Genomic DNA, 10,638 nt, shown 5'->3' on the forward strand with positions numbered 1-10,638 from the left:
TACAATTGTTTAATTACGAGAAAATATTCATCCATTTTTCCCAATTACTCATCTACTTTAATCATTTTTGCCTCCCTTGTTTATAGATAACTTTCAATGAATTAAAAATGGTTTTAATTTTTATTAATTTGTATTATTTTCTTTCTTGCTCCTTAAGTTCATTCATGTTGCTATCACAAACAAATGCACACCAGTTTTGTTTGTAATAGTTTATTGGCGCTACAATCATCAATAAACAATTGAAATGAAGTTCCTGGAGATAGAGTAGATAGCAAAGTGTTTAAATTAAATAACAGAATAATTACAGGATAAAGATAGTAAATGAATAGCCCAGAGTTAATAAGAAATAAGGTGCTCCTCAAAATAAACAGCAAAGAGGAGTTACTCTTCCTTGAACTGAGATAAGCTTTCACACTGAGGAAGGCAAGAGCTGACATCTCTGTGCATGTTGCTCTAAAACTAAAAGCAAATGAGAGCTTTGAAAAATGTAAAAACAACTTCATCATTGTGCCAATCCGTTTCTTTTATTGACACGCCAGTGAGACGCACCTAAAATTTGTTTCTATTGCAGTCCCTCTGGCTGAAAACAGCAAGGTGCCAGCTGGCGTCTCTCCACGATGAGCTGACACAAGAATGTAAACAGACCAGAGTGGCCAGCACGACTTCAAAACCTGATGAAGCTGACACCTTGAAAAACTGGGTTCACTAACCAAAATATAAATGTGATCTTATGAAGCAGCTGATGACAGGCGTGACTTTAGATGTGCTGAAATAGCTGAACTACATATTTCTTTCTTCCCCTCTATCCATTATAACCACTTGGATTTTTCCCCGTAGGCTAAGGTATGGCAAGTGTCCACACCTTGCCAGGTTCAATTAACTCCCACGTTTCACTGAACAAAAAACTTATTATACTCTGCTGTGATCCCTAAATATGAAATTCCATGCCGGCTACAAACACCCTTTCAGTCTGAGATCACGTCAGTCTCTCCTCCAGCCGAGCAGGTTCCAGGGTGGCTCTCCTGTCTGCTCACTGGTGACTCCCCAGCTGCGCTCTGCGGTATCCGAGGAAACACTGGAGGTTTCCCCGTACGCGCTTGTCCACTGAATTTTAGTCACGTCCAACAAAAAGGGCAGGAATAACTTCACTATACAGGACTCTGAGAGAAAGACCCCGTCCTCCCAGTTTGCATCCACGCCTCCCTCTCTGCTTCCTATATTATCTTTTTTTTGTCTGTTTCAACGTGCTAATCTCTCCAAACGTGAGGACAGCATGACAGGAGGACCGAAGGACGGCGAGACAGAAGAGGTACAGTATAGCTCTCAGCTGTAGTTCTTTTAATTTGTGGTTGTTTGTTTGTAGCTGACATTTACTTTTCTTACAGAAGCTGATTATTCCCCCCCCCCCCCCCCCCCCTCAAAAAAAGAGAAAAAAAAAGAAAAGAATGCGTTCACGAGGGGGAAATGAGTGCGCTATGTTTCTGTCCTTATCTTGCGCTCTGGCACCCAGTCATGAGCACTTCTCCCACACAGGCTAAGAGAATGCGAAGGTCGATGCAGTTTACATTAGAATGTGGGTGTGAGGATTTTACCTGTTAGGTCCTCTTTCAGCACAGTAACCGATTATTTACGCACAAACGTTTAAACTGTACATTTCCATGCGTTATACAAGGGGGAAACAAATCCATTTTTTTTTACCGTAAAATTCTGAATTTCAGTCACAAATCTCCCCTGTCCTTTAATGCCAACTGAAGTCGTGTGGTGTGCGTAATAACATAAGGTGCTTGACTCGTAGGATTGAGGAGGCTCATAGAAGCCAAAGGGGTCTTTACGCATTTTAAATGAAGTTTTTGCATACGTAATGTGAACATATTACAAATGACATTGCAAATATAACTGAATTCGTGATTTTCTTTACTTTCTAAATATATATTTTTCGTGTAGGAAGAGTATTAATTGGAGATTCGTTCATATTTAAAAAAATAACGCCTTTGCACGTTTCTTAAAAGTGTTTCCATTGCCATGGGTAGACAACACGTTGAATCAACTGTATGTCATGTTAACATACTGGATTAGTGTCTGGGTGGTGAGGACCCCTTGCGGCTGGATGAAGGGGTGTGGTACTTTACTTTCTATTCACTTAAACCCATCCCTGTTTGTGGGGAAGCCTGGTAACTTGCAGCTCCAGTCGCTCTCTCTCTCTCAGCGCGCTACACACTATTCCTTCTCCTCTTCACCCTCTTCTCCTTCTGTCTCCCCCGGCTCTTTGCAGGAGTTTCTACATTCGCCGTTTATCCGAAAACAAGGGAACATATATAAACCCAACAACAAAGACATGGACAACGACAGTCTGAACGAGAAAACGATGGAGGATGTCCACACCAAAGAGATCGACCTGGTCAACCGGGATCCCAAACACATAAACGACGACGTTGTTAAGGTGAGTTAAACTTCAAAGACTGGTAACTTCTGAACTTTATGTTTTCGTCCATGGCAACCGAAACCACCTGTTCCCGAGTTTACACAGGGTTTACCTGTATCACAGGCGCTGCAAACTGAAATAATCTCTAATAAACGATGTCCATTTTATTTCTATGAGCTGTCAAACAAGTTATCTGCGCGTCGGACACGCATGCAGTTTTGCGCACCTTTGCTATGCGCCGTGTCAGTGTTACCACTCAGTGTCTTCCCCTATTAGGAAGAAGCTTTGCAAACGTATTAAAGATCATTGAGCTGCAGCGATACAATGGCATGCAGTCCCCTTGTGTGGAGTGGGCTTGAAACGTGAACGTCCCAACTTCGCTCCAACAGAGGAAACATAACCTATTTCCTGTTGTTGGAACACACATTTCCCACAGTCCTCGCTGCACACGCCTGTCTAATGGGAAAGTAAAATTCTGTCCATAACAGAGAAGTCTCGCCGGATAAATACTCAGTACTTATTTTTGTTAAAAGCACAGGGAGAGATGTTATAGCGGCAAAGGAGTGGTGCGCTGCAAGCCACCTGATTCATCTGTGTGGGAGAGAGGAGCAGCAGCCGTGTGCGCCCGGCTGTGCTCCTCTCCAGCTGGTGCATCTGGCTACATCAGAGTGGGGTCAAGCAGCTCCCTGCGTGTTCAGGAAGGGTCAGATCTTTGAAATGCCTGAACTCTGCCTTGTTAAAACAGGGAAACACCCAAGTGGGCGATTAGTATGAGGGGATCCCTCACCACTCCTTATCCTCCCTTCTTTCCTCCCATTCTGCCACTGCCCCCTCCGTTTCCTCCCCGCATGCCTATAGTTGCGTCAGAGGAGTGAGTCCATTTGTTTCTTTTTGTTGGCAAATACAAGGTTTTCAGTAGAAATGAGTGCCTGTCGCTGCTGATGTAACTAATCAGACCATAACTACTGAATATAACCTTTCTCTTTAAAGAATATATAAATGTGGTAAAGTTTCATCCCCTGCCAAATTGACTGATGAAAACATACTGACAGAGCATTTTGATTAAAACAACCATAATACACATATACAAGGAATCCATTAAAAATGTTGTGCTCATTTAATTTTCTGTTATTACATGACACTCGTTTCACATACAACCTGCCCAAAAAGTACATTTTGTCTTCTATTTCTCGTTAAATATTTGAAAACACTTAGTTTTTATGGAGTTTATCACTGTCTGAGAGGCATGTGTGTTACTGCCAGTTTGTGCATTTTTCCCATATGACGCACAAGTCTATATAAAATGTGCCATGAACACGATGAATTCACATGTTTGTATGAAAACACTTTTACAAAATATTTGTTGCTGGGTTTGGAAAGAAAAAGACTCTCATTCTCTAGTTTTCCTGTTTGCTGCTTCTATCCCAACTTCTTCCACCACTCTCTGGCTGCTCTCTCCCTGCTCTCTTCCATTGTGACAGTGAGTCAGACTCTCCTTCCAGTCTCAGAATAGAATGCAGCTTCACGATTGTCCCACCCCTCGCTAATCAAGCCAACAGACTGCTGCTGAAATGACCTGACAACACATGTGCATACACTGTAAAAATGAACATGCTATAGGCAGCGTTTAACGTAAGACGCCTGAAACCGTTCAGCTTTTAACTAGCAGTAGTAAACATCTATTGGTAGTAATAGATGTTTACTAATAATACAACGTAAACTGATAGTAATACTTAATACCTTGTCTTCTTGCGACATAGAGACAGTATCAGAATCCTTCTTTGTAATAAATTATACTTAAAAAAAAGACTTTCATATTGAGTTAATAAATCCCAACAGAGAAGCCTCTGGGTATATTTTATAACGAGAGGCCCTTAGGTACTCATCGCCTCCCTCTGGATTTTGAGAGTAAACACTGATAAGTTTGTACAGTGTGCTGTATACAGCAGCTCTGAGGTGCTTTGAGGTCAGTGAAACAGCTCAGCCAAGTGGAAGCGTGCATTCAGTATGCCCCGATGAAACACACAAGCAGGGAATCCCTTCCAGCGACGCTCGCTCTGCAATCCACCATGACCACACGCAACCCTCAAATGCCGGACTACCATATAAATCTGTAAAGCACGCATTCAAACACACTGCTTAGATAGCACACAGACGCAAACACACAAACACTGCATTCTTATAATCAAAGGTGCACTCCTGTTGCTGCTGCAGCTGGCCTCAATCACCTGGCCACATCAAACAAGTTCCATTACTGCCATGCGTTTGGAGTTTCTCCTGCAATGATTTTTTTTTTCCATTTGGAGGAGTTGTGGGATTTTATATGGGAGAGGAGGAGCTTAGGCCCAGCAACGAGAAGACTGAAAATGCCCCCAGTGGAGAAAGTTTTTTAGAGGGAGTTGTGAAAAGTTTGAGCTCTGGCAGCAGATCTGAAGTCTCTATGGTAAAACTGAAAGGAATGAAACACTCCCACTAGGACTGCAAAGTCTATTTTTGGTCCACTCTTAGTGGTATTTTTACTTATCTGCCTCATTCTGGGATTTTTAGTTGATTACAGATGCCTCTGGGTATGGGATCTTGTTGTATGTAAAGCTCACATGTCCTGCTTTGATAATGTCTGTGCTTTTTATTAGCCTGCGCACTCCGCTGTGGGCTGAGACATCAGGCGCTATTAAAACCTTTTTGAACTCAGTGTAGATTTGTTTCCGTGCAAATGGCATGCAAATTTAACAAAGCGTGTAGAGCTATGACAATAAATACATGCAAAAGATTCCGTTTTATTTTTACTCGTGTGGCGCCAAATAATAGCAATAATCATTCCAAGACACTTTTATATTGTGGTATAAGCTTGTGTTTTGATCCAAAACAAGTCGTGTGTAAATCATTGTGTTCTGCCACCTAAAATCAAACACACTGACCACTAAAACCCTGCAAATAGTTCTGTAGAGCACTACACTCTGACCTTCTTCTCCTGGAGCCCACTTTGTCTATTCAAGCATAGTCGACAGCCTTAAGACAGAGCTCCAGAAATAGAACATGACCTTATTTACTCAATAATACAGTTGCCTTGCTGACTGGTCACACACTGGTCTCGAGACGCTATTGTTTCATATCAAACTTCTCAATGGAGGTCCCCTTTTTTATTTAGCACAAAAGTGATATTTTCTTAATGTGACTTGCTTATTTGCTTATTGAACTAATGTTCTTCATTCAGGAACTGCTAATCCCTAATCCTTCTTTAAACATGTAAATAATTAGATTAAACTGCCTAACATAACTGGATAACAGATGTTTTCTATAAGGGATGCCCATATCACTTTTGGACAGTCGGAATTCAAACAGCATTCTTGCCAAAATCCCACTTAACACTCGAGTGGCTTACAAAGGAAGCCTCTCCTGAATTACAGCAAAGGTAGTAATGATAACTTTCCTCAGAATTGCAAATGAATAACAATACTTTAAAAAAGAAGAAGAAGAAGAAAAAACCCAGGAAAAACACCAAAGAGCACCGTTTTATGTCAGGAACTCCCCACCACCCTGCTGTGGTTGTTTGTGCCTCTCTGAAGAAGGCTCTCATTTAGTCTCAAAGTTCTGGAAACTGGCGCCGAGTTGGCCCACTTTAAAATTTGTAGCTGTGGAAAAATTAAATGGACGGCGGGCTGGTTTTGTGGCTGCAGTCAGTTTTATATTATAAGGCTGTAGTGAGCTTCGCCAGTTGGTGTTGTGAGAGACGCTTTGTGCTGCTTTCAGGATAAAAGAATTGGACTTACAAGCTGATGTTTCAAGGCAAGAAAAAAAGGCTGGATGTGAGGAGTCCTTTTGCTAGGACTGTAAAAAATATTACATTCACCCCAACATAAAGAATAACAGCATGGCATGAAGTCCTAAGACACTCACTGTTATGGACTTCAGTGACTGGTATGTGATTTGGAGCCGTGCATTATATTACAGATTTCTGATGTATGGATGCTGTTGCAAAATTAGAATCTTCAATCCAGTTTATTTTTTCCAGATTTTATATAAAAGTTGCACTCTGGTTGCTGTTATCACATTATTTGTAATACAAAATATTACATAATATTAAATCACTTGGAACATTCTTATTATATTGGCGAATCTTAACCGATTGCTGACAGTCTGCAAATTTACATTACATGTAACATAATAATGGCAAGAAAAGGGAAGATTAAAAGCAAAGTGAAAATATTAAAAAGATTTTTGAGGATAAATATTTTCAAGTTGACTGGTAGAAAATAGAAGGAAGGAGTTGCAGGAGAGCTATTTTTTAGATCTAAATTTCTATTTCATGCTACTTTAAACAGGAGACAAAGAAATGCATTATTTATTTAGCTTATACCAGTATAGCTCTCTAACTTTCTATATGTATTTTTTTAAATCTAAAAATTACCAGAAGGTTATATATTGTCAGCTCTGGATTAAGGGCAGTTACATATACTATTGCTATTATCAATAAATATCCCTATAGAGTAATAAATACACTGCAGAAAATCTGTATCACTTTTTAGTAAGATCTGAAAGTGGTCAAGGTCAGACAGTTTGTGTAAGCAGGAGTCACATCTTCCAGATGGTGCATCTCCTAGGAATGAAGCACTTCACTTTTCCATTTCATTGTTAGTGTAACACTAGATATTATCTGCTTGACTTATTGGTATTGCAGCTATTAGCCCTCAGTAGCCCAACTACTTTGACATGACACAGTCTCCAAGTAACTGTAAAATAAATATTGATTTGGGGCTCAGAGGCCTAGGAAGAGGCTGACCGGGAGAGGAAGGTAGGTTGAATAAGCATTGAGATGCCACTTTTCCCTCCATTCTTTAAACACCAGCAATCAGCCTGTGCACACTTGCATTGAGTTTCCTATTAAAAAGAAACCTAACAGGAGATGGAGGATGTAGCAGAAGCCCAACAGCCCAACAGTTCATCTACCAGTAACATTTGCTATTTTTTCTGTGTGTCCGGTCATTTCCAATGTAGGAGGCACGGGAGAAAAAAGCCCCTGGGCTGATTTTCAGAAATTGAAGCTGATACCAGAGATAGCATTTGTGCAGTCAGTGTATTGGGTGGGGCAGATGCTGGATTGCGTACCAGTCCCTGCTAGGAGAGGTATAAATCTTGTCAAGAATCCCACCCTCCAACTCTGCGAAGCTGACATATTAACAGGGAGTGAAGTTGATTTGTGTGGAAATAATGAGCTTGGATTTGACAGCGTTAAAGTTTCCATAGTGGTTTCATTTGCGCCATATCAGAACTCTTGTGAAACTCTGTTGGCAGGGGATGAAGGTATTTAACAAGTCAGAGTGTTGAGTTTCAGCTGAATGCAGTGCTGATATGTTTTTCTGTGTCTTAAAATTCCATTTTTCACACAGGGATAGTTCACCGAAAGCTTTGTATTCTCATACAAAGTTTTTACCAGCAATTTCTAACTCGTCTACTTTCATCTTCCTTAGGTTGAATTTGAAGATGTGATTGCAGAACCCGCAGGGACCTACAGCTTCGACGGTGTGTGGAAAGCCAGCTTCACAACCTTCACTGTCACCAAGTACTGGTGCTACCGCCTGCTGACGGCACTGGTGGGCATTCCCTTGGCGTTGATCTGGGGAATTTTCTTTGCCATCCTGTCCTTCCTGCACATCTGGGCCGTGGTGCCGTGTGTCAAGAGCTACCTGATCGAGATCCACTGCGTCAGCCGCGTCTTCTCTATCTGCGTGCACACCTTCTGCGACCCGTTCTTCGAGGCCATGGGCAAGTGCCTGAGCAGCATCCGAGTCAGGATGACCAAGGAGGTGTAGCATCCCAAATCAGGAGGAGGATTCAAAAGAGGGCCAGAAGAATGGGCGCAATGGAGATGGGAGGGGAGTCAGAACAACAACCAAAAAAACCGAAAGAAGACGAAGAAAATAAATGGAAAATGTGTTGAGACTTTTCCAGAGTGGGGTGGGGGCTGGGTGGTTGTTTAGAGGTAAAGGGGTGCTGTGACATGGCACCTAACCCCACCTTTTTCTAACAGCTGTTTTCTCCTGTTTTTTTCTTTTTCTGTCTACGTTAGTATTTTTTTTTATTTTTCACTGTTAAGTTTGTCAAGCAGGCAGCCAAGCTCCATATGTTGTTATTAATTTTGCTCCATCATGTAAATTCCTTCCATTCTTACTCTTTGTAGAGAGCCTTTCAAACGGATCGATCCGTGCAAAGAGGGGACGTCAGCATCTGCTGTAACCTCTCACGCTCGTGTTTGTTTTTTGGAGCCGTAGGGCAGAGTAGGATAGTCGGGAGGGGGGGGGGGATGCTGGGGTTGCATACGTTCAAACAGGGAGAACGAGTGAACGCTGCCAAATTCTGTCTGACTCAGCAAAAAAGAACAACCACACAGATCCAGCAGCACAGAAGCACCCCTCCCTATGCCCCACACGCCCACTAAAGTGACCTCCCACCCCTCCCCTCTTTGCCCTGCTTTCCAGCAGTCTGACACACTGAACCTGCCCCCGTTTCTGCATGTACCTGCACCGCCATGCCAGCAGCTCACCGTCCACCGCGCCCGTGACACAGCCTGACTGAAGCTATCTGCATCTTCGCTCACTCGCTCTCTACACCAGCTTTTTGCTTCGCCTCTGCCTCAAATGAATTTTCTCAAATCTGACAGAGAATGTCTGAACCTTACAGAACCTGATTTGATTTTTTACTCTTTTGTTAGTTTTGTTTTGTAAGACAAATTTAGACTTTTTATTTTTCATTCAGGCTCCACGTTTTATCATCATAGCTCCATAGTGAATGAGGTTTTTTTCTCTACACTATGAAAATGAAGAACTTGAGGAGGCTTGATTACAGTGCCATTGTTTTGATATCCTGTATGTACTGTGTGGGTGTTTATTCATAAGACAAGACTTCCAAAATGATTCCAGTGCACTAATCTATAGAAAAGTATTGGTAGTGAACAGCACTAATGAAAGTCTCCATGTTCCTCCATTTCCTAATACAGCAGAGTGCAAGCAGTTAATTTTGCACACTGGAGATTAACGCTGTGCAGTGAGGAGCTCGTGTGGAGATGTTCACATATTGTGGTACTTAGGTTAATGCATTGGAATAAAGACAATGTTTGGTGAAATGTGCCCACTCCCCATTTCGGTTTGCTTTTTTTTGTTTTTTTTTTGTCTACAGTTTTGTTATGTGGCCTTGCTTCTTGACTGTGGACACAATGCTAAATAGCATTAAAACGACACCTCCCACCCCAGGATGGGTGAATTTGTGGATGGGTGAGAATGGGGTGGAGAGAGGGTTGTGTTTAACTGAGACACTAAGCTCGCTTTGACTATATCACCTTTAGTCTACCTGCTGTTTTTTCACAGGGATGATAATATCAAATCGAGATGTTTTTTTTAAAGCTCTGAAGGTGATATTTTTGTATAAGAAATGATTTTTTTTTCTTCCTTGCTTTTACTGTACCATATCACGCTGTGCACATTAAAATTTAATATAATCCGTTGTGCATTTGTTTATGTTTTATTACCTACAGTTTTACAAGCATGGATAAAGTGATCACTAGCATGTGCTTCCCCATGAAAGTCAGAACCTAACAGTGGGCTGCTTGTTCTTTTATACTTGTGATATTGAGTCATAGCAAATCTAATTGTGTAATGATTCACAGTAGATACTCGGTGACTGGTTTCATTGATGTGCAGTGCAGAAACCAGCCAGCTGGGATTACTTTTGTGGAAAAAAAATACATACAGTAAGAATGAAGCTGGAGTGAGAGCGGAACAGAAAAATCATTTCCAGCAGCAGTGCCCTGCAAACCCTCTCTAGTATTTATTTGTATCTCTGTCTCTGTAAATAAGGTCTAATGCCTCCAGTGTTGCCCATAAGCTGTTTTTCTCCAAGAGCCTGGCACACCATTTCCATGGTTACTTGGAAAACAAATAAAGTGTTGAGCAAAGCTCGTGAGACTTGAGTCCACTCTCTTAAATGTATTCAAGTTAATTTACAGTAAGCAAGCACATAATTATGCTGCCCGAGGCAGACCTGGATTCACACTTTAAACAGTATTGTTCAGCAGTTACATCTGAGGAATGAAGTCATGTTAACTTAACAGTGGTTCATTGTTTTAATATGTTTTAAGTTATTTTTAAACATGAAATTAATATTAAAAAAAGGAATCACTGATGAGCTGCTTAATGCTGCTAACAGCTCTATAATATTGCATC

General features: G+C 41.3%; 1 protein-coding gene across 1 annotated transcript; it reads left to right on the forward strand.

The window, feature by feature from the left end:
- The first annotated feature begins 974 nt into the window (after positions 1-974).
- Positions 975-10,378, forward strand: cav1 (caveolin 1). The gene is made up of 3 exons (XM_026174708.1): positions 975-1,309; positions 2,273-2,440; positions 7,891-10,378. Exons 1-3 carry the CDS (start codon positions 1,274-1,276, stop codon positions 8,230-8,232), a joined length of 546 nt encoding a protein of 181 aa, XP_026030493.1. The 5' UTR covers positions 975-1,273; the 3' UTR covers positions 8,233-10,378.
- Positions 10,379-10,638: the final 260 nt, after the last annotated feature.

The sequence above is a fragment of the Astatotilapia calliptera genome, chromosome 7 (genome assembly GCF_900246225.1).
Source record: "Astatotilapia calliptera chromosome 7, fAstCal1.2, whole genome shotgun sequence".
Taxonomy (NCBI): Eukaryota; Metazoa; Chordata; class Actinopteri; order Cichliformes; family Cichlidae; genus Astatotilapia; species Astatotilapia calliptera.

What these genes read in the sequence shown, in the direction of transcription:
- cav1 (XM_026174708.1), top strand. Translation starts at nt 1,274, where the DNA reads ATGACAGGAGGACCGAAGGACGGCGAGACAGAAGAG. An exon ending in AGGACGGCGAGACAGAAGAG is followed by an intron (nt 1,310 to 2,272) that starts GTACAGTATAGC and finishes GGCTCTTTGCAG; the next exon opens with GAGTTTCTACATTCGCCGTT. An exon ending in TAAACGACGACGTTGTTAAG is followed by an intron (nt 2,441 to 7,890) that starts GTGAGTTAAACT and finishes CATCTTCCTTAG; the next exon opens with GTTGAATTTGAAGATGTGAT.